General features: G+C 40.1%; 1 protein-coding gene across 4 annotated transcripts in view; it reads right to left on the bottom strand.

Moving 5' to 3' along the window:
• LOC111571707 (E3 ubiquitin-protein ligase Midline-1-like) overlaps positions 1–25,150 on the bottom strand; it is a 68,487-nt gene that overhangs the window by 3,563 nt on the left and 39,774 nt on the right. For all 4 annotated transcript variants that reach the window (XM_055008515.1, XM_055008514.1, XM_023275005.3 and 1 more), the window contains 5 exons: positions 13,255–13,350; positions 7,064–7,171; positions 5,386–5,534; positions 4,649–4,776; positions 2,657–2,800 (listed from right to left, as the gene is read on the bottom strand). In XM_055008515.1, coding sequence (XP_054864490.1) covers positions 2,657–2,800; positions 4,649–4,776; positions 5,386–5,534; positions 7,064–7,171; positions 13,255–13,350 — 625 coding nt within the window. The remainder of the gene's footprint in view (positions 1–2,656; positions 2,801–4,648; positions 4,777–5,385; positions 5,535–7,063; positions 7,172–13,254; positions 13,351–25,150) is intronic.

Below are 25,150 nucleotides of genomic sequence, written 5' to 3'. Positions count from 1 at the left end.
GAGGCCGTGAAAAGGCACAAGAGGAACTAGTCACACCTCATTGGCTTCGTAGCAGCACTACGCTCGCCCTGCTGCGTGGCTTCGGCAGTCATTTTATGGCACTTCATCACCGCTCACCTCCTAAGGTGTGTGTAGGTATGAAAGTGTACATTTTCCCTCCATGTGGTGTCCTCGTTTTCCTGAGGAACTCATTCAAAAAGGCCCGCTGTGCTGCTGTTGGCCACCCAGAAGTGAAAGCAAGTGAATAAGCACCCTGGATTCACTTTATAATCTTATAGTCCCACTTAACATGTGTAACGTCCACCACACAACAGCGAAAAACCGCCACCTTGGTGAAAAACAAAAAGAAAACATCGGCTAGCGGTCGTGTACAGTCAAAAATGTCATCCACTAGCTATGCTAATACCATATACATCTATCAATATCTGGTCAAAAATAATTTCTGACCCAGAATATGACTCTCTAAAGTTATTTAACATATTAGAAATTATCATGACATGGAAATATTTGGGTATTTCTATGAAATATATCTCATAAAAGTTCTTAATTAGAATCATGTGATTCATGTTTGTGTATACAATTTGAATCCTTTATGAGAACAGAAAAAACAGGGTTTGAGTTGATGAAAATCTTCAAGAACTATGACTTAAGGTAACCCAAGAAAATCCTAGAATCCACAAAATATACAATCAGTTTGGTTCAAACTAACTAAGACCAAAAGAGGCCATAAGAAAAATGGGGACATTATAATTAGAGCATGAAACTATGCAGGTAATTGCTAAAATCCAACTATTAAAGTCATTATTCCTACTGGAATATGCTATAAGGCTTCAGGTGAGAACATTAATTAAAATTATAAAGAATCTTGCAGTTCCGTGTATATCAAACACCAATGGCAGATATGAAAGAGAGTGTGACTTCCACTCTGATCTTGTCGAACAGTTGCGACAGGAAATCTAATTCCCAGGGCTGTACTAAACAATTATGCATTGCAGTTAAGGATGCTGTTTTTTTTTTTTAATGTTTTATTGCATTAGTATTGCAGGACTTCCACTTCTTGCATAGTGATTCATCCGAAACGCTCCGGAGGGAATTCTCTCACACGTGACTTAGATGCCAACAGCAACACCTCTGACATTACCGGATGTGATAACAGGAGGAGAGAAAAATCACAGCGTCTTGTTGAACAGAAGGAGACGGGGATTTGAAAGCAACAGGGAAATGAAGTGTCACATTAGTTTAATAGCTGCCACTTCTAAATATGCTTTAAACCATAAAGAAATGAGAAGGCAAGGACAAAGGTGTAACCTTGGGAAGATGGGAGGAGAACAAATGAAACGCGGAGGTGTGGAATTGAAGGAAAAAGGAGCTGAAATGAAGCAGAAAGGGCAGGATGGCAGTGATTGTTTCGCTGTGAGGTAATTCTATTTGAATCTTAGAAGAAGAAAAAAGACTGAAAAAGAACAGATGAATGACAGAGAAAAGGTAGTTAGACTGAAAGGGAGCAGGAGAGCTCGTCTTCAGATGCCCTGACCCCATTTTCTTCCTTGTAGTTGTTGCTCGCTTGAGTGTGCTCATGATTTTCTGGGTCTTGTGTGTATTCGTGTGCGTATCTGCGTGTCTGCTGTTGTTCGACAAGACATTGTGTCACTAACTGCGCGTCTGGGATGCTGATTCATTTTCCAGCTGTCATCTCGCCTTGATACGACGTTTCGCTCCTTTAGTGCCACTTAAACCTGTAGCATGTATAGAACTGTGGATATCCACTGAATCTTGTTGCGGATTCTCTGTTTTCAAATCATATTCCCCCCCTTTCATCCTTCACAAGCTGCAGTGATTTGATGTGTGACAACATCTGAGGGTGATAGTAGCAGAAAGGCCAGAGGCTTCACTTCGGGAGGTTCCACTTCAATGCTATCTCCGCTTTTAGAAAAGCACTTCAGCTCACAGCTGCTTAGGGGAGCTAGTGGCCACCAGTGGTGCATTCTCAAATCTGTAAATAGTCTGCAATTGGTTAAAAAGAAAAAAGCGTTTCGCTAATTTAAAATTTTGCTTCCTGTGGTCTGAACGAGACATTTTAAAACCCTCTGGAGCCTCTTTGTTGGAGCCGATGTCCTGTTGTGTTGTTTCTTTGGATAAACATGTCAAAATAAAGTAGATATAATATCATATCAAAGTTTAAGGTCACCACTTTGATCTTTTATCATACTTTTATTTTGTAGTAAATTATAGGGTGATTTTTGGAGGCAGTATAATGTTGTATGCTGCAACCTGCCCTGTTTTTAGCCTGTATTTGTTTATTTTGGCGGGTGGATTGACACCAAAGAAAGGCAAAACTAGCTTTGAGCAATTCCTTTTTGCAAACAACCATCACTGGGGTACAAAAACTTTCCTGAGAGTCATTATCTCTTCAAGTGGCATCTCTTCACCTCTTGTTTCTAAGAGGTTGTATATGTTTACATATACTACTCAGTGATCATGTTTGCGTTGAATGAACTTATGACTTCAAGAAGCAGTTTTCTGCAGTGAATTGCATTAATTAGATGCTAAGGGTCTTAAAGTACATTAATAGCTTATATAAGCTGCTGCTATAGCTATCATCCACAGATACTTACTGTCCTGCAACCCTCTACATAGTGAGCGGATAGATACTTACTGGCAATGTTGGACTGTCCCGTGAAGATGGCGTACTGGAGCTCATAGGACACCACCGTGAACTCATCATCAGACGTCCAATGGACAGTGATGGTGTCGTAGGAAGCCGTGCACAGCTCTTCCCTTATGCACGGAGCACTCGGAGCTGCAAAGAGTAAAGAAAACCAGCATCATATCCAGGCCTTAATGCTGTCGTCTGTTTGGATAAAGTTGCAAATTGCATTAGCGATATTCCAAAGTGATGACACACTCAGACGTTGTCGGTTGTAGCAGTAGCCCTAATTAACCTCATACGTGTTCATTTGGTTCAATTTATGAATTTGCAGGCTTCATTACATGCAGGATTGAAGATGCTCTTTCCGGCAGAGTGGTAGGTTGAGCATTAAAATCAGTGCGGAGGAAAAACAATGAAATATTCAGATATAAAGCAGAGCACATTAACACAGCAGGATGAGTAAGTTTAACAATCCTTTTAGCAGAAACAACTGGGAGTTGTCGCATAACCGGTGACGCTAGATGGGCTCACGTATTGATTCCTGGGAAAACTTTATTATGTTATAACTGTTTTTGTATCTACAGAGAAAGAATCCCTTTTGTATTCAATCCATGAAGCCTCCAGTAGAAACAGAATGGGCCAAGGTAAAGAAACAAAGATACAAAGGCACAGCTTAAATTGATTGTAAAGCCACTTCCTATCTCTTTCTGCGTCTGTCACTCTCTCCCTCTCCCGAGCCTTCTGTCATGAGTGGCTGCACATAGTGGAGTGATTCACTTAGTGAAAAGGCCTCCAGCGAAGCCCTCATGCATCGCAGAGAATATATACGAGCCAGCCATTTTCACAGACCTTTGAAACCGCCACGCACGATGCCTTGTTTTTTGTCCTTAGCGTGCTCATAATTCATACAGTGACATTTCTGATGCAAAATGGGACATCGGTAATTAATGTCGAAAATTCATTTTGGAGTTATTAGGCTGGATTCCGTTTCTTCAAACACAGTGCTTGAAGACACAGCAGAGACTTCAAAAGACTTTTCTTTTAATCCAAATTTAAAGCAGGAATGGAGTCTTAATTAAAAGCAATGTTTGGTTTTCACAGTCGGAGAGAATCGAAAAAATCAAAAGGCTAGATAGAGCAAAGAGGGACAGCTGGTCTCTGACCTGAAAGAACAAAATGCGTATATATTCTCAGATTAAAGGTGACTATTGCCTGCAGCTTAGCACGTGTGTGTTACATAAATGCCATCAAAACTAGAGAACTCAAGTCTTTATGAGGAACGAGTCTCCAGTCTGAAGATACTCCTTTGTCAACATGTGAAATCAAAGCAGTAATCAAAGCAAAAGGTGGCTATTTTGAAGAAACATGTTTTGATTTCTTTCACACTTTTTTCTTTACTATATAATTCCATATGTATTCATTCATAGTTTTGATGAAGGTCGTAAGAGTCATAGCAGTTTTTCACATCATGTTTTTCCCACAAATGTATGATTTAAATGAATTTTAACATGAGTTTTTAAAAATATTTTTAAACAAATGTCCATATGGCGTTGTTATACAGACTATAAAGCATGCATTAAGCAAAACAATCGCATTTCCACGTGGAAAGTGTCCTGATAACTGTCTCAAAAACACTGCATCAGACTTTCAGGATTTCTTATGACACAAACCTAAGTAGCTGATGAAGAAAATAGCACACCTTTTGCTACAGATGCCTTCTAGTGTCACTCCTTCATTCCATTTCTCATGGTTATCCACAATTATTTTATCTTTTGTTATTTGTTACTGTTCGTCCGACCTTTTGTTGTCACACCTTTGCTATTTGAAACTGTTTGCCAGACTCCTTGATTCAAATACTCTTTGTTCTTTTTGTCTTACCTTCTGTCACTGATTAGTAACCATACACAAATTAACCACTATTCCCTTCTACATATGTAACTTTGATACATAGCGATGACTTTTTAGGAGTTTTTTAAAAAGAAAGAAGGAAATGTTTACCAGTCAGGTAATCCAGATTCTCCAGCAACTTCTTCTCTCTGGTGAAGTCCAGGGCAAAGGTGTCGAACGTGTCGGTTAAGTGTATCTCAGGGATCAGCACTTGGGTTGATGCGGTTGCCATGGAAACCCTGCATCATTATCAGCAGAAATCAAGCTCATTTTCATCCACATCTTTGCATGACCAGTTCAAATGAACACAAACAACTTTTATTTTTGCAATTATACATGTTGGTGTATTGAATATTTTGATGGCGGACCCCTTTAAATAGTCTGCATCATAAATGTTATCATTGTAGAGACACAGATATGCAGTATTAAGTCCTCAAATTAGAGGAAAATACTCAAAAGTAAATCAGCCTAATTACTGAAGCTATGCAGATTAGATTCTGATTGAAACACTACTTTTGTTTGAAGGACTAAAGGATAATGATTTCTTTTTATATCGCTGTCTTTGTTTCTCCTGAGGATGCGCATATTGGACACCAGGTTTTGTTCTCAATTGCCAAATCAATTAGTCAGAGAGCTTAAGCAGGGGCTGCAATAAGATTAGGCTAAATAAGAGATGAAATCCCTCTCCGCTCGTCTTGGCTGTCGGCTAAGTTAAGTACACAAAGTTTTCAAAGTGTTTCTCAGCGTGTGTGTGTGCGTGCTCTTTAACCTCTCCCTTCAGCTAGGCCTTTGTGTGTTAATAAGCGCAGTAATTCTGGGATGCGTGGTCAGTGTGTGGGCTGTCTGACCTCTCGTTGATGCTCTTGGCCGTCTGCAGGAAGCGAGCGTGATCGGTTTCCTTCAACGTCTGATCGGCCTGCGTGATAAGAGCCGACGACCTCTCTATGCACTGCTTGCAGTTGGAGATCTGCTGGGCGAGCTTCCGAAGCCGCTGCGTCTGGAAACAACGGCAAAGAGACGTCTCAGGGAAGTTCTGTTTTGGGGTGGATCAAACATTTAAACCAAAAAGACAAGGAAATGTCCTCATCCAGGAAAAATGTGTTGCACATTATTAAGGATGAGAACATCAAATGGCCCAAAACATCGATGGGTACAAGAAGATGGATGTTGGCGTTGTGAAGCCTCTCATACACAAAAAGGTCAAACCCAGATTTTACTAATGCAGGCAGTCATCCATTTCTTCATGTTTCCTTAATTGGGTTAAACATCAGAGAAGTTAAATTATAGAAAAGGGCATGAATGCATCTGTCTGCCTTTGCTAAATTTTCAGAAACTCTAAACTGATTCTATTTGACGTCCCTTCTTGTCTGTACAAGGTTTTACTTTTAAGCCTTTAAAAACTATAAAGGCAAATGAATCAGTCGCTTGAAGGACAGACCAACTGCTTGACAACTGCATGAGTTAAGCTTCAGGATTTTTTTTTAACTATTGCCCGCAAATCTGGCATTTCATTTCCCAATGTTTGTCTGTCAGTTTCGTTCTCCATCCCTATGAGCGAAGATTTTAAGAGACAGATTGAGGTCAGTGGTGGGATTGAGGTCAAAGGACATTTCATCAGCACTTTGGCTTGAAAAGAACCTGAAACTGTGTAATCTCCATTTAAATCCATTGAAATATGCAAAGTCATCGACATGTCCAAACAAACAGGAACATAAGACTCACTAAGGAAAGAAAGTCTGCCTCAGGAGAAAGCACTCAGAGTTATTGATCATAATCTAGCACTGTCACAAAAAAGCAATTTGTAGAAGTCTGTTGGCCTCAAACTAAATGTATCTTCTCTGATGCAGTCCCACTAACTGAAAGCCAACAGTACATGGTGAAAAACAATCCCTGGTGCTTTCCAAGTCTCATTAGACGCAGCTTAAAAAATCATCCGGGGGTTTAGAGTATAAGTAAACATGCCCTCCCATATGCTCTGGGATCTGCTCTTGGACACTCGGACTGTTTTTCCCGTCTGTTCGGAATGTGATGAAGGTTTTGCACTTCAAGCAAACGAACAGCTTGCCGTCTGTTGGCAGATGAGGTCAAGTGGCTGTGATGAAGTGTTGCGTCGGGCCGAAAATGAGGTCTGATGGTATCTTAAAGCGATGCCGGTGTGTTTAAAAAGTGATTAATGAAGGCGATGGTCTTAACAGTCAATCAACTCTGGCGAAATGAGGCTTTGGACTGTGAATAGTGGTCATTGATATACTGAATGAAGGAGGGAGTTCATTTGTCTTGGCGGAATACAGAATAGTTGACTCATGGATTATGGCAAATCTTGGAAGAACAATATGGCAAGAAGGTGTATTAGTAGCTTTAAAATAAGCAACAAATCTGGGTTTATTCACTTACAAAATACAAAAATCAGTATCTCAGATGTAGCATGAGGTGAGAGAATATGTAGTGAAAGATGGGTATAAAAATAGCAGAGGAAAATAAATGCTATCTACCACCGCACTCCTTGCCCCTCCGTGTTCAACTCACCTTCCCCTCTTTGATCTTGCTGCCAATGATCTGCCTCCTCTGCTGAATGATGTCAATCAGGACATCGCACTCCTCCAAGAGCTTTCCCTCCTGACGGGACGCGTTCACCTGAAAACCAATTCACACACATAAACAAAGAGATTGATGAAGGGTGGGAGGGGTGTAGAATGAGACACATTTAGTGGATCGGCGACACGTCGACCGATGGACAAGATGCTATTTTCATCCATCAGCTGGCCGTCCTCTCTGGAAGCAAACACTTGAGGATGATGTGGCTTATTTTGCCTCCTGCTGGCTTGAGTGATGAGTGACAAGTAAAATAAGCAGCAAGCAGCGTGGCTGTAAGAGACCAGATATGACTCAGCAATATGGTGAAGAGCCAGACACAATGGTGGTGAAGTCACTCCTTATTTACTATATAGTGCACTATATTCAGATAGAGTGATTGCAAAATGTAGATTCCACAAAAGTTCATGTTCTTTCGACTGTACAACCGGGTTGCTAGTCATAAGGCAGCTTTCCATTGCAGGAACTTGGGGAACGAACCCATAATTGGCCCTTTTAGCTTTTCGGTTTAAATTGCAGGGTAGGATCCGACAGCTTTGACCATGATGTTAACTACATATGCGGCAAGACAATGACAAATAGTAGTCACTGGAATCTAGAGCACTTGGAAATCAGAACAACAGAGAGTTGCTATATCAGCCTACATGGTGAGTTTTATGTTGTTGATGGCGATGCTGGAGAGGAGAAAACTCGACGAGGACATCGAAAGGGTAGAAAAATGGCGCTTATTGTTGTCCTTTTGGAGTTCAACCAATCAGTGTGGAGCTCTGTACAGCAGCTTTTCAGAGCTGCTCAGAAGTACCTACCCTGGAGTAGGTACTTTTGGCTTCCCTGAAAGTGGCCCCTCTTGAGGTGGCACAAAGGTTTGGCCTGCCCTAAAAGAGGCCCCTAAGTCTCTGTAGTCCGATCGATGGGAAAGCCAGCATTCTGAGACCCTACAGTGGTGGATGAGTAGAATTTGCTGGGAATCTTTATAAGAAATAGAGACTGGGTATACAAGGAATAGTTTCATTCACATGGCAGCCATTTTGGCCAGATAAAATGGAGATGGAGCATTTGGCTTTTTACCCATTTCTCACTGATGACCAAATTAGAATTGTCATTTGTAACTTCGGTTACACATTTACTTGCTTTTTCAGTCGCTGTTTCAATACATTTAGGCGCCACAACTACTTGGTTAGGTTTACGGAAAAATTCAGGGTTTGGATTCAAATACATCCTTTTATTTTGTAAACCACACGTCGCAAAGCTCCATTTTTGTAGGTTTCCAGGGCGATTACTACGTGAGATATTGAATGTATTTATTCGTATGACTGCCACAGGTCATCAACACAATCTGGATTAACCTACTCTCTGTTTATCAGAGATGACAATGGATGATACGAGTATGAGAAAGAGGACACCTTTCTGCAACATTTATGGGCATGATCATGATCATGTAGCGACATTTAATGGACTGAAAATTTCCGAATGGGACAGTTGGAAAAACATAAGTAACCTCACTATGTAGGATATAATATTGTTTGTCTGTGAATATATTTGCCCATATTTAGCCCATATAACATCAAACATGTAGTGTTTTGTAGTGTTTTCTCAACTGGTGTGATGAGAATGCCTTATGTCTTATTTGAGCACAGCAACTTTATTTTTGCACAGACTGTATAACAGTTGGGTATATCACCAAAACATAAGAGACACTATGTACTATGGGAACAAGGAGATTGTCTGTGTGGCATCAGTGACTATGTGTGGAGTCATTTTCACATTGTGGAGTTCCAATTAAGGGTGGGCGGTCTGACAGTTGTGCATCATTAATGATCTCAGTTTACCATTTGAGTGAGCTCTGTCTCTGGTGCTTTGTTGACTTTTGACTCATTTCTTCCACACTTTTGTCTTTGTCTTGAAGTCAGAGACAGTGTAAGTTTTCTTTGCTATATTTAAGCTAGTTTTGTGGTAAATGGGGCTCCTCTTAATTTGTTTTTACTCTGATCAATTTGATATCTAATTTAGCTTGATGCATGAAAACATATTTTGTGCTATATGTGAGGTTAGTTGGGGCTGCACATTTGAAAACAGTAATTTAGTAACATCTGGCAGTGCATTGTCAGACTTATGTTTATCCATCGAAGAGGAGGCAATTGTATTGTTCCCTTTCTGGGTGTTTTCATTTCAGAAACCACCACTTTGTGTCTGCATAGCAAACAACCATCTGGAGTCATGTTAATGTTTCATGCTTTCCTTCTCTTAAGTAAAGAAGCTGGTGACTCTGTGATCCCTGATAGGAGCTCTGTAGCAGTCAATACTAATCACCCGGCTGGTCTTAAGAGGTGGAAACTCAATATGTGTCAAAATGACAGAGATATGAATCACTACTTTCAGTCAGAACTTTCATAAAAAGTCAGATTTGTGAGCAGCTTTGAGTTTAAATGCAGTTCCACTAAATCTCTGGGGAAATTTGTGATTCAGATTGTGATTCTACCCAAAAAGACGATCTTTTGTCGCCCGCCCTTTGTTTCTTAGTAAAGCCTTGTCCTGTTTCAACTTTGCCGCATTAAAGAAAAAAAAGATGTATTTAGTTCATATGGCTGCGGTTTCAAACATCTGTTTGGCTCAAATCCCACTGAGGACAGTTAAGCTACATAAAAATGATTTAATTGACTTGGAAGGTGTTTGGAGAAAGTGCCGTTGATGCCGCTGATTACATTCAAGGTGGTTCTGCCATGAAGCCCGTTCTCCGAGGCATTTCATTCACTTTGCAGTTGGAACCTCGGCAGTCTAAGCAGGCTATAAAAGTTGTTCAAGTCCAATTATAAGAGTGCAGGCCCGAGCATAATATGTAATTTCTCATTGTGGTCATTTCCTAACAGCCCTTTCAGCACCTTGTAAAGTGTTTTCTGACTGCGGCAAAGCGATAGCAGTGGGAGCAATGAAAGGGAAGTCTGCTGCATGTAACCAAGCCAACATGAGTTATTCATACAAACATGCACTCTCTCTTACAAGCACACATCTATGTTGACAGGTGTTTTAATAATGACATCATGGGGAATCATTCGTTTTGCCTGCACAGAGCCAAACAAGCCTGGAAAGGACTTCCACAATATCCTCAGCATCCCTTCCTAAACAGCATTTTATGTGATTTTTCTGCGATCGCGTTGCCAAAAGAAACAATTTGCCACCTGGATTACATCTCAGTACTTATGTGAGACACGCTGAGCCGAACGCCTTAGCTCTGCGTTATAGCAACGCTGCTGCATCTGTCTTTTCAGCAGTGCTAATTGGTTTCTTTGACATCACTGTGACAGCTCCGGGGGAGCTTGAGATTTAGAAGTGTTTACTTTGTGGAAAGCTTGCATATACGTTATCTCTGTGTGGCGTTTTGTACACCAATTAGTATACAGATCGCACAGCAATAGGGTTTTTTGAGTGTTTTTTCTCTTAATATCTACTAAGAAGGCCCATGTTGAGGTTTATCTGTATTTTTGGAAGTCGGTTCTTTCAGTGTCCAGTGGAGTTTGCTTATTTTACAGCACTTTTTTTTATGTTCAGAACAACTGATAAACAACAAAAAGCTGGAATAAAAGATTTGACTTCCTTGGCAGACACTGAAGCTCTGATTTGCTTTCTCTGACATTTCATGACTGCAGATCTCAAGGAGTCAGTATGAATAAATGACATCATCTCTGGGGAGCAACCACCCACAGGGCTGCACGGACACACACACAGACACACACAAGTCATCTTGCACACGCATGTTGTATTTGCTCCACTTTCAGAATTTCAATGAGAAAACACATTTTCAAGCTGTACAAAATACATTTTGCACCCTGGAACATTCTAATAGTCAACCTGTGTGAATGGTTGACACAGAAAAAGTGGAACAAATCGGACAGTGTTGCCGTACTAACACAAACTCACACAAACGCCCACACATACACAGTCTGTGACCAGAGTACATGATGTGCCATGTACAAATGTGGAGCTTCTAATGACTGTGGGCAGAGCCCTCTGGAGCGTATGATCAGTATGACAGATTTGTAGCCTGACAGGGACATTAAGTGATTCACTTAACCACAGAAATACACACACATAGACACACAGATGATTCCAATCTGCAAATGCAGATGAACCAAACTGTCTTTGCTAAACTTTGTCTGCATTTACTAAAACATCAGCTTCTGGGTCAGTATATAATTGTGGGACTTTTTGTAGCATACTTGACAGATATCATAGTTGACATTTTTGCTGTTTTCAGGCCTAAAATCAACATGACCGCCTATAACCAAACACCACATGGCATTTTTAGAGAAAGATTCTTCTAAATATTTGTAAAGTCATGATCATAATGAACATAAAAAGCATTATTTCATTTTACTTCTGATAAAATGTTTGCAAAATATGTCCCATGGACTTCAAAAGTGTCTCGATTATATATTGACCCTTCTGCTTTAAAACCAAATGTGTTTCCTCCAGTTGAAACCCTACACCTTGTATTTGCTCGTTTGTGTTGAAAGGAATCATTTATTTTAATGCATTCCACTAACTGCCTGAAATTACCCCTCCTTGACTATTTGTGATTGCTAAATAACACTTGAATGTGCCTTCCCGACACTGTAATGGTGTCCTATTTTTCAACATGCAAAACGCAGCAGAGAGAGGGCTCCAAATATAATTTGGTTTTGGATTCTAACAACCGAAACATGATGGCAGCTGACTAAGAATGCAGGCGTAATGTGGCGCCGGAGCATTAAATGGTGGGTCCAGTCCAACCGCAGCACAGATGGTGACTCAGAAGAACTGGACGTGAATTTGCACTCTTGTTTAAAACATGGCTCGTTAAGGAATTTTGACTTTATACCGACGCAACATCTGTAGCCTCAAACAAGTCCGAGGATCTCGGCGGCCGTCTTCAGGGAAGCTTAATCCGATGTGAAATATTCGGAAAGCTCCGTGAAGCGCACAGCCAGCCAGGCTTTTTCCTGTGTGACCTTCTTTCCTTTTCAGCCCTGTCATATTCATCATGTGCATGTCAGACAGCTTAATTTACCGAGTTTAATATGCGCGTATTTCTGGCTCATGATCTTCATTTTTTTTTTTTTTTTTTTTTAAACGAATTTCCATCTTCTTCTTGTGTTTTCACACCTTAAGACAGCATGTTGTCACTGTACTCTCTGAGTGCTATTTCAGGTTTCTACTGTACTGTGATAATGCACTGGGGGGAAAAAAATAGGTCACGCGTTTTCCTTTTTTTGTTGCCCTTTGCATGTTCATCATTTATTAATTTCCGATTTTAAAAGTCTCTTTTTTTTGTTGATGATTTAAAGTGGACGGTTAAAAATTTGTGCATCGTCAAAATTTGCCCCGCAGCTTTGCTCGCAGAAAGCATCTTAGCATGATGGCAACACAAGCAAAAAAAAAAAAAAAAAAAAAAACACACAAAATATGCAGGCAGCACTTTAGCTTCACAATATACAAAAATTCAATCGCCTTCAATAAATCACAATCCTCTTTCCCTGCACTTTGTAAAGGCCTTGCCAAATCAGAGAGGCTGTTCTCCATTATTTCCAAACTAAGATGTCACTGCCTTTTAACCCTGTGGCATAGCTTTATTTAAAGCTTCTTAGTGGGCCAGCATAACAGGAACAGGCAGGCTTAGCGCAGAATTGCCTTCAGTAGAGCCAAATACATGGACACATTTTATTATTAACCTAATAATAAACACATCAGACTTAACCAGGTGTGTGTAATTAATCTAGTAAGCACTGCTCGCTCATGCAAGTTCCAGCACTGATAAAGTGAATTTTAAACTGAAATTGCATGCATTTCTTTAAAGGTGGCGCATATGAAGCAGAAAATCATCAAATGCGGGAAGCTAATAAACAGCGCTTTGCATTTAGGCATGATAAATCTTTAAAATTCAGATTAATTGGTCATTAAAATGCATGTTGCTAGCTTTTGCTATATGCTAAGTTATCAGGTTCTCAAGTCGTATACGTCTTAAATCATAAAATACTAAAAAGGATGCATTCACTGTCACAGATCAACAGTGCAAACGCTACAGTAAGATTAAATTTATTGTCACACACAGTATTTGTCAGCGGTAACCCCACAGGGCCTCCGGGACTCACCTCGACATGTTGACAAGTCTGGATCAGTTTCCCCATAAGAGACTCCAACTCGTTGTTCCTCTTGATCAAATTGCTCAGGTTGGAGTCCAGGGCTTGCTGTAGCAAACACACAAAAAAGAGAAGACAACAGAGAAAGCAAGAGATGAAACAAAACTGTCTGTGAGACATAAATGCAAAGAAGCACAAGTGGAGGGCAGAATCGTAAATAAAAGGAAGATGAAAATGCAACAGAGCTCCCCCCCTTTAGCCTTTTGTGCTTACACAAGCCACAAAAGTTAGAAGACAACCTCAGACACAGCAGATCAGAGAATAACTAAAGTTCTAAAGCAGCTACAGCAGAGAAAACACAAGGGGGAAAAAAAAAAGCAAAACAGTTTCCTCAGTGCAAAAGAGCAGAGCAAGTTAAGCAATGTTATTTTCTTTCAACTTCTCTCCTGCACAAGCATCCCCAACAGCATCCAGAGTTTCCCCGTCTTTGTAAAAAGGTGCATTTAAGCCGCCACGTACCTCTGAGCGCGGGTGATACCCCTCATCCCTGTACTGCCTCCTCATCCTGCCCCGTCCGAGCCTCCGACAGCGGATCCTACTCTCGGAGAGGATGTGACTGGGACAGCCACTCCACTGAGCACCAAGCCATGCGCAAACTCAGCCAAGCAGCAAATTAGGCATCAAAAGCTTCCCCTATGAGAGGACGCAGCAGCGCTCTCAGCGAACAAACCGACAAACAGGTGACAGCACGTCAGTCCCTTAACGCTCCTCCCTTCTTTTCTTTTTTCCCCTCCCTTCCATCCCCCATTTTTCCCAGGTTTTTTTTTCATCTGCCTGGGCACAAGCTGTCTCCTTTACTTCCAAGACCTTCATATTATTGCCAAACCAAGCGTGCTTAAGCCGCTCTGATGCCGCGTCTCCACTTTCCCGCTCAAAACTGTTTTCCAGATGAATTTAAGCTCAGACTTTGTAAATGCTGAGATTTTCTGCGTGCCGCCAAAAACGGCATGCACTGGAGCAGCAAGGCCAGGACAGATAGCACAGTTTTTCCTGGCTACATTTGAGGTAAATCCTTTAGTGCTGTCAAAACTGCAAATTACTCAACTTTACAGCCAGAAAAACGACTTCCTGGATACAGTATGCTGCGTCACTTTAACCACTTTTTTACCAGCAGTGGAAACAAAGCCAAGTCTGTTACATGCAGGATTTGTACCTAGAGGAAATATTGAATAAACAGTAAACACAGATAGATGGTGGGATTTGTGTGCTTTTGTGTGTGTGCGCTGTAGTAGCACTAGAGGCTTAATGGATGGCCTTAATACGACGATGACACACAAAAGCAGAAGCAGCATAAAGGTCCGCTTCAACGGGAATGTGACGCCGTTGTCGTTATTATCCTGCATAGAGATAAAAATAAACTAAACCTCTTAAAGGATGACAGGGAGGACAAGAATCGCAACAATAAGGCAGCAGCTGCATCATGTGTGCATCGGTGTGTGCAAAGAGGAAAACCGGTGCAATTGTGCACACAAACTGGCATATTGCACACGGTTTGCTGACTTTACATGTACATGAGTGCAATGCGGCATATAATCAAGGGAATGGGGATTTGAAAATTAAGATCTGTTTACATGTTTGTTTGTGTGAATGCATCCCGGACACGGTGGGGTTAATCCACATCTGCAGAGTCCATGTTGCCAACCGTATCTGTTGGGGCTGAACTGCCTGCTCGCCCGTCAGGTTGATCACCTGCCAGTCATCCTGTTGGTTTATCCATCCGCACCATCTCTCTCACTCTTTGTCTGCCTGTCCTGTTTTTCTGCTGCCGGCCCAAGCCGGATTTTCAAGAAAAAATACAGTCCCTGTATAAAGTTAATCTCCGCTCTCACCCAGATAAGCCAGGATTGATTTGATGAGTTTTAGATATGCAGTAAGCCAATGGATTCAGATTATCTCGGCGTTAAGATGCATGGATACAAAATCAATTCACAAACTGAAACCAGCAGTGGAAAGGAACGTCATGCAAGTATGTTCTGAATACTTTGAATCTGCTCCATTCCAATGAACCATGGAAACAGACACACACAGAATGGAGCAGACAAATTTATAATCCATTTTCATGATGATATCTAATAGTAGATTGTTGTTGTTGTTGCTGTATGTAATGCTTCTGGTTGCAAATGAAAGTAAAGGGAGGGGACAGTGTGGCCGACTTATTTGTCTATTTTGGTTTGTGATTCTGGTGCTCTAGAAGCATCTAGGTGATTCAGAATTTTGCACAGACAACAAAATAATGAATTTCATCATAGGTGGGGTATCCCTCCTCCTACTCTCAAGGTGATTAGTCTCTAATCCTGTCCATGGCTACTTGGCAGAGGATGAAAACCTTCCTGAGACATGCAGCGTAGCGTGATGACTTTTAATGTAAATACACTTCAAATATTTAGATTTGTCTTTCCAAAATGTGGCCAGCTGACAGAGTTGGAGCCAGTTTTTGTGAGTTATTTTTTCCCCCAAAGGTTCTTTCAGTAGCATCTGCTCTTAATCAGTGGGAAGCTGTTCTGCTGCGGTGCGCTCAGATCCTCTCACAGCTTCTTCTTATGTCACCCGACAAGAATCCGCTCTTTGAAACTGAGGCAAACTTTGCATTTGTTTCATCACCTAACATCTTCCTCGCAGCTTAAATACGGTTCTATACCGCACTACAATCGCGTATGTTTTATCTTCCTCATATTTTGCGCCGTTTATGTGAAAGCCCTTTGTCATTAGCGTATGTTCATGTGTGGAAAAAATGGTAAGCTATGAGCTGATAAATCACCCTGGAGCAGCGATGATAAGCTTAGATGGGGCATCACACACTCGCTCGCCCATAGATGAAGACAGGTAGGCAAGTGAACTTCACAGCAGCTACATTTTGTCGAGATCTGCTCTGACACTGAGCAGGATTGTGCTCTCAGGAAAGCTTGCCAAACTGCCAGAACTCGAGTCCAATTCTTTCCCTTGTTTGTCCTATGGTTTAGAGAGAGATCAGAGAAACCTTAGTCACACAGATGAAGACTGAAACTGGGAGACAAGTACAGAGAGAACAAAGGCGAGCGGCGAGATAGAAATTAAAGATGAAGCAAGCTGAGGAAACACAGCGACGGCGAGATGGTAACTAAGAGCTCCAACTGTAGGATTTGTCATTTGTTTGTGTGCTGCTGTGTCCACTGTCCTCGCACAACTATCTACACTGTATTTTTCTCATATCAATGCAGTGGGTGTTCTCTGTTTGATAGAGGACACACCTAGTTTTCCTACCAGTGGGCTCCTCTGTAAATTGGACACAATATGTTTGTGTTTTCGTGTCAGTCTGAGAGAAGCAGAGATGCAGAAAATAAAAGGAGCCCCGATTCAAAAGCAAAGCACAGCAGACGAAAAAAGAAACAGCCCAGCAAGAAAAGAACATTGTTCAGGGGGGGAAACTGAGAAAGGATGAGGTGTGTGTGTGTGTGTGTGTGTGTGTGTGTGTGTGTGTGTGTGTGTGTGTGTGTGTGTGTGTGTGTGTGTGTGTGTGTGTGTGTGTGTGTGTGTGTGTGTGTGTGTGTGTGTGTGTGTGTGTGTGTGTGTGTGTGTGTGTGTGTGTGTGTGTGTGTGTGTGTGTGTTTGTGTGTTTGATTGAGAGACAAGAAAGCCCCAAGCAAAGGGAACATTGAGTGCAGAAAGGAAAGAAAGTCGGCTGTGAGTGCTGCACGTTGCACTGTAAATTCTCAAATAATGGCTTTTATTTACTGCAGCTGAAGAGAGAACAAGGTCGTCCTCCACTACAAACAAGGAGATACAGTAGAATGGACATAGTTTATTACTTTTTAATCATGGATACTTTGAAATGGCCAAATATAACATCTTTGATCTAAAAATATACCACCCTTAAAGCAGCTGTAGTCAGTACGTTTTATCACCACTGGATGATACATCTGCATCAATGTAGCTGAAGAAATACGGTTCTTTATGTTATCCTCCTGACAATTGTTTTTGGTTTTAATAACTGCAAGTATATGCACTATGCATAGCCAACAACATCAGGGTGCTTTTTCAGCAACCAACCTCTTAAAAGACACAGAAAACTTCCCAAAGAGCAACAAAGATCAAGTAAAGTTGGCAGCGAGCTGGTAATAAAGTGCAGCACAAGCAACAAAAGAGCCAGATGCTTGTCTTACAAGTTGTGGAGACCAAAACTAGAGTTAAATATAGTAAATGTTGGATTTAGATATGTCAGATGGGTAAAAACACATCTCCAAATAATGCAAATTTTTAGGTTCACGATTGTGTTCAAAGCTTACGACCATCAATGTCCAATGCTGGTCTAATACATGCAGGCATGCAAGCATCATTGGTGTACGTATCGCCATTTGGACTGGTTTATGTAGCACAGGAGAAATGGAGGAACACTGGATGAACCAAAAATAGTAACCTCTTTGTGCATAGGGACAAGGCATATATTATGCATACACACTACCGTTCGAAAGTTTGGGGTCACTTACCAATGACCTTATTCTTGAAAGAAAAGCATTTATTTTTCTATGAAGATAACATGAAATGAATCAGAAATACAGTCTAGATATTGTTAATGTGGTAAATGACTATTCTAGCTGGAAACGGCTAATTTTTAATGGAATATCTCCATAGAGGTACAGAGGAACATTTCCAGCAACCATCACTCCTGTGTTCTAATGCTACATTGTGTTAGCTAATGGTGTTGAAAGGCTAATTGATAATTAGAAAACATTTCTGCAATTATGTTAGCATATGAATAAAAGTGTGAATTTTCATGGACCCCAAACTTTTGAAAGGTAGTGTATACATATATATTACAAAAGTCCCCCCAGTGTTCTGTTCAGTCAACCGTCTCAGTGTTACATTTGCAGTTAGGTCTGATGTTGAGGTCAGAGTTGTTGAGTAAAGTAGCAGCAGTAGTAGCTGTCTGTATTCAAAAGCTCTGGTTGAGTTTAACTGCTAGATTTAAATTGTGCATGCATTTTACAAAATGACAAAATCGAGACACAATATGACGAAATCGACACACAAAATGACGAAAACAAGACAGAAAACAAGTAAACCGAGACACAAAACGACAAAAACAACACAAGAAATGACAAAACCGATGCACAAAATGTGGAGCAGGTCATGTGATTTGGAATTATATATAAAAATGCAGCTTTAAGAAGTCGATTTTAACAGCCTTTTCTGGTCAAAACTTCCAGCCTTTTGCACATTTGATCAAAGCCAGCAGCACTGACGAGTGTGACGCACTTCTACGTCACCTTGGGCTGTCGGAAAAGTATTCAGCACTGCTCTTTTGCGATTCATTTTACGAACTGTTCGCCAAAGTCAAAGTTGAAGTTTTAAAAAATGTCAGCCTAATAGGATGGACTGTATTCTGGAAGTCTGAGGGAACTTATGATATAAAAGATGAATGAGGCAGCTTTAGGACATAAAGCTAAATGTCATCCTTATCTGCCCAGCCGTGAATCAAATGTAATGTTTTGTGTCTGTTTGCACTCGACAACACAAAGTATGTTGTTTCAGCACTACAGGGCAGCTGATTAAAGAAAGCGGATTACAAACAAAACACAACAAACCTGTGATTTGAAACCAAGGCTGGCACACAAACACACACACACACACACACAGCAGTTTCTCATCTTTTATCCTCAAGGTTCTTTCTCCTCAGACCCAGAGCCAAGGACTTTAAAAGCTATTTCCAACTGCCTCCTCCGTCAATTTCCTGTGACGGGGTAATTTTATCTCTGAAAAAGGATGGGTGTTCCCACAATAACCTCCATGGCTCCTTATCAGACACACAGCACCACTGCCACAGAAAAAAGGAAACTATTCCAATCATCTGATATTCTTCTCTCTTTTTTTCCTTCCCTTCGTCCCCTGTGGAGAGCGGGGATATCTCAAATTCCAGCAGATCAGGGCAAAAAGTGATATGCATGAAATGTTCCAGAAAATACTACCAAAACAGTTTCAACTTGTTAGACTCCAGAATGAAAGGAGAAGAAAAATAAAATCATATCTGTGAAAAATAAGACTGCCTGTAACATCTTAAGTAGTTCAACTAGTAGTAGTTTAACTATTTGAAGTACCTCACAGATGTGTTGGAGAAGTTCACGCAAAGTTTCCCAACCTCATGAATTAAAGATCAAATATGCTGTTTGGTATGAATACAGCATGACGGTTTCCATGGTACTTAGCATAGACGTCAATTAATTTTTATGGTTTTTTTGCACGAAACTTTGTCTTTTCATCAAACTTCAACCCAACTCAGAGAAGTACTTTCAGACTTTTACTTTCTAAAAGTAGTTGTGTTAGAGAATCATAATTGAAAATGACACGAATGTTTCCGTCGAGATTTGTTTGCTTGATGTGGTTTCTTTTAAAAAATACCACCACGAACATGTTGAATTAAAGAAGAGAGGGAAAAGTGTTTACTGGAATGAATTAAAGTGAACTGAATTGACGTGGAAAGCACTCAGCAGCATCAGAACAGAATTTGTCCTGAGGCTGAGGTATATTTAAAGCCTCGCTGTTATTTAAAATACAGCAAAACAAATCAGTGATCTGAAAAAAAATAAGACTTTTTGAAGTAGTCTGCCCTAAACTTTACTGATGATGTTTCATATCATGCTTAATAGGCCTCCTGACCCTGGAATTAAAGTTATAATTAAAAGCTGAACAGCTTGGCAAAAGTGCTGGAAACTCCTTCAACATTCACACCAGCAGCCCTGGTTGTTTTATAGGGAGTCATAAGAAATAGTCAATTTATCAATCAATTAATTAACAGAAAATTGGATTTTGTTGACTTAAGATGAATCTAATAAGTTGCATATTGCATGCACTGCAAAATGAATAAATAAATTAAAATTAAATAAATAAAATCTCTTAAAACAGTCAACATCTAACAGCAAAAGTGCCAAAACAAAAATAAATAAAATTTAAAGAATTTATTTTTAAGTGGAATAGTGTCACTTACAGTTACCATATAAATTAATACTTGTTTTGTGATTTTGCCAGATATTATCCATAATTGAACATCCAGTTAAAAACAGTACCCTTCTTTAAAGCTGTGCCTGGGGTCTGTGGAGGTCATGTAACGGCTAACATGGTTTTAACCCGTAGTTGGTATCAAACTAATGTACCAGCTGGCTGATGTCAGGACTAAACAGGTGGTCGCCTCCTTCTCTAACTTTTAGCTGAAAAGTCGCATTAGTTCAGCGTGTGAGAAAGGAAATGCTGCGTGTGTCTACCACTGGATTATGGAAGAACCGTTGCGTTGCGTTGTGTGTGTGTGTGTGTGTGTGTGTGTGTGTGTGTGTGTGTGTGTGTGTGTGTGTGTGTGTGTGTGTGTGTGTGTGTGTGTGTGTGTGTGTGTGTGTGTGTGTGTGTGTGTGTGTGTGTGTGTGTGTGTGTGTGTGTGTGTGTGTGTTCAGATGTGCATGCCTGGCTGTGTGAGAGTAGCTGAGGAGTTAATGAAGCGGTCATACGTGCTTTGTTTTTCCCATCTGCTATCGGCTTCCTCACGGCACTGATTCAGGTTTAACAGCAGGAGGATTAGATATGAAGAGGAGCATCAAGAACTTCAGCTAACCACAAAGTCCTGTCAAAAGTAAATGTCAGAATACATGTTTGTCTTTACTTGTGTCACATTAATCCTATCAGCTGTCAGACTCCACAGGTTTAGTCACATCTCACAGGTGCTTTACTCTATCATTCCAAGTTTTTATGGCTTTATAAAAATATGAAAGTATTGTGTCCCCGGATCCTAGGTAATTTTGTACCATATAAGTGTAAAACAAGAACTTGTTACTCGGAATTACTGAACAGAGATTGACAAATGAATGGGAAATAGGCTTTTAAGAACTAATGTGGCTCGTACTGCAATTCATGTTAATCCTCTGATCACCAAAAACCTTTCGGCGAACTTATATTTCCAAAAACAAGTCGCTAAAATGATGCCATTTATCACATTTTTTTTTGTCAGATATTCAGTTTTCTTTCATATGTGGTCTAGAAAATGACCCACATTGAAGCTTAAAATCCTAATTTTTCATTAGAATTTGGCAAACAAACAATTTTCAACAGGTTCTTTTAAAAAAAATTAAAAACTAGATTGAACTCTGCACTCAAATGCAACTTAAAAGTCATCATAGTGGCTCATCTATGGTCAGGAAGTGAAAATTCAGGGACTTTTTTTGGCTAAAATTGGCTGAAATGTGTGTGTTCTGCTCCCACTCATGCAATGTATAAATGTAAGTAGCACAACTATAGATGGCAGTTAACTGTAATTCAAACAGAGTTAAAGGGAGGGTGAATCCCACATTACTTCCACCTGTGCTCCTCACGTGGAGCCTCTCATGCAACCTTTAGATATTTCTTCAGGGATGGGAATACACATGTATTACACAAACATACATTCTCAATATGACACGTTATGCCTGCTATAATGCATCTTAAAAGGCTTCACAGCACAGAGAAATCTGCTACTACTTAGTTTTTCTGGTGCGATCGAGCCCATAATGAGCTTGTATAATAACTGCTGGGTGCACTGACCTGTGCTGTCTCTCCCTGGATGAATGGAGGGAGAGAATCATGACAATTAGACGATGCACCGGCCTGTAGCTTTCCTGGTATTTTTTCTCTGTTTAAATTTGCTGATGAGACACATCAAATGTGATGACAAAGCTCGGCAATGAAGGCGGAACAGTTTCAAAAATGCAAACAGGAGAATGGAAATCATGCAAGACCCTGAAAACGAATAATTCTAATCACTGATTTTGGTTCAGTTTGTTCCATTATATCGCTAAAGGCATGCCCCGTCTCTGAGGGCGCATTGCAAACTACTTCATACTTTAATATGTGTTCCGAACAGAAAAACCTGTTTCTCTTAGGAGTCACGCCGTGGCATTTCATTTAAGGGCTCTTAGCAAGGCTAAATAAACACTTTCTGTGGGCTTGCTGAAAATGTTCCCAGGGTAAATGACTCTTCAGAAAAGTCAGGCGTATTTTCTCACTTATTGTTCCAGATGAAAATCTATGATGTGTAACTAATGTAGACAGTAATCAGCATGTTTTTTTGCTGGTTAACCAGCAAAAATGCTCAGTTTAAATGATGAAACTGCTCCACATTAGAGGTTACATACACCAAAGTTCAAAAGTTTGGGGTCACCCAGACAATTTCATGTATTCCATGAAAATTCACACTTTTATTCATGTGCTAACAAAATTGCACAAGTGCTTTCTAATCATCAGTGAGCCTTTCCACACCATTAGCTAACATAATGTAGCATTAGAACACAGGAGTGATGGCTGCTGGAAATGTTCCTCTGTACCCCTATGGAGATATTCCATTAAAAATGTCCAGCTAGAATAGTCATTTACAACATTAACAATGTCTAAATTGTATTTCTGATTCATTTAAAGTTATCGTCATTGAAAAAAAAAAGCTTTTCTTTCAAATATAAGGACATTTCTAAGTGACCCCAAACTTTGGAACAATAGTGTAGCTGTCACAAAGACTTCTAGAAGTTCATACTACCCTATGCCAGGCGACTTACAATGGCCTCCTGTAGGTTTCACATTAATTTTAAGGATTCTTTAAAAATGTAAGCTTGTACTGTACTTGAGGATAAAACTTGCATCATAGAAAATCTGTGTTATAACCCATGCGTATGGATGTTTGACCCTGTCTGGACAGCAGAATCTCGTATTCAGAATTTTACAGCAGAAGGCAGATTCATCTGCTGAAAGCAAAGTTTCTCTTGGCCCAGCTCAGATAGGGTGAACTTGCCAGTGGAATTTGTGGCATTAAAAGGAAAACAGCAGAACCAAAATCCAACTGCAAAAGTGCAACTTTCAGTGAAGCTGAAATTGTGTCCAGTGATTAAACTTTGCATATTCATAGATTCTTAAGTTTGAGGGGCACTTTTGGAGTCTGACCCATACTTGGGAGTAGGGATGTTGCTATAAAATGTGTTTCCATGAATAATTTAATGATATAGGGCTGGAAGACGGAGTAGAAAAATTTATCACGATGAAATTTTAATTTTCAGTTGATTTTTGATCATTTTTAATGACCCATTTTTGCTAAAGGTTTGATTTTAACAACATAAAGTGACTAAAGTGATCAAATTCAAAGTCAAATTTGACCATCGTAGGATGAGAGACATGCAGTTTGAAGGTCAGAAAATGTATGCATGTAAGGTGTGCTGTAGTACCAGATTTTGCCACCAAGTGGAGCCTCGTACTGTTTCAACAGATGGAGTTACAGGTGTGTTTGCTGGCCGCCCGTAAGGGTTTGCTTTAAAGGAATGCACGCCTCTGCTGTGTAACTGCTAACTGTGGCAGTCATGTTGATGAACTCTGCAGTATAACATTGTAAAAAAATTCCTGCCCAGTTCAGACATCTACTGGGGCTCATGCTAATACAGGCTAGCTGCTAACGCTGGAGCTCTGATTGCAACAACATTTTACGACATCATAGAAATGGCAGGAAATACTGACTCATTTTTTGGACCGATGAAGTTTGTGAGGCAGTATTGTTGGTCATCTGCTCCAGCTGAGCAGCTGTTTTCAGCAGCTGGACGAACATTAACGACACAGAGCACTTCATCGTGTAGATCAGATTATTTACTGTGGACGGCTACAGCTCGTTTGCTGCGTGATTTTTTTGGTATTTAATTTATATTTCAAGTAATCTGGTTCATCTGTTGTTCAAATTTCTAATGTGACCAATCTGATATTTATTAGCTTATGGAAACATTTCCACAGTTTATAACCGTTAGATGCATAAGTAGGTCAAAAATGATCCGGTGAGGTCGTTTTCTTGCAGTATCTTTGTAATGAAAAGTTTTTGTCGTTTCATATTCCAGCTGTTCCTCAAAAAACATGTTCTTGATTAAATTCCATTTACATTTTTAAGTTACCTTTTAATACTTTAAAAAAAAATGCAATATTTGTATTACTACCCCAAGCTCTTTATCACTGATATTATACAAGAGGTGATGAAGTACACAAACAGCAACAGGTGGATTCTTCTTTTTTCAGTCATCTAAATGTTCAAAATCCATCATAAAGTGAAAACTAAACAAATTTCAAGCATGAAATCTTTTTTATGTGGACAAAGAAATAATACAAATGATTATTCTTATCCAAAATGACAAAAAAGGAATAAAAATACATTGATTCTTATCCAGGTAATTTTTGACCCACTTATGGAAGAGTGTTGCTCCAATCACTTGAGCATCTAAGGGTTAATTCATTGTTTATTGATTGTTAATGTGGTTAAATGTTGTTTTTTAAAATTGCATCCCTAGTCAGGATTTAAATGATATAAGGGCTTTTTATGAGAGACACTTGAGTGATTTACACTAGCATGATGTTGGGGCACGTTAGATTTATTGTAAAAAAAATTGACAAAATTAAAGGAGCAGGGACCAAAATATAGTACAGATTATCCGGCTAATATAAGCGCACATCTGGACTGTCACATTTATTTCTGTTTCATCTCTGCTGTAACACACACACACACACACACACACACACACACACACACACACACACACACACACACACACACACACACACACACACACACACACACACACACACACACTGCGTCTGTGGCCATTACCAGCGCGCTCTAATAGCCACGCTCAATTAAGCACACCTACAACCGGCAGGCAATTGGAGCTCATTAACCTGCAACCTCATTGAAGACACCATGCCTCGTCACTAATGACACTCCCCATATTCACTCGCCGTGCATGCCTCCGAATACCCTCCTGGCGCACTGGCATGGTGCAGTGATTATGCTAATTGCTTAATTATTCAGGAGAGATAATAAGTCAGCATGAGATGATAAAAT

Source organism: Amphiprion ocellaris, chromosome 24 (genome assembly GCF_022539595.1).
Source record: "Amphiprion ocellaris isolate individual 3 ecotype Okinawa chromosome 24, ASM2253959v1, whole genome shotgun sequence".
Classification (NCBI taxonomy): Eukaryota; Metazoa; Chordata; class Actinopteri; family Pomacentridae; genus Amphiprion; species Amphiprion ocellaris.
Note: the sequence above shows the minus strand (reverse complement) of the source record. Positions and strands in the feature narration are given on the sequence as shown.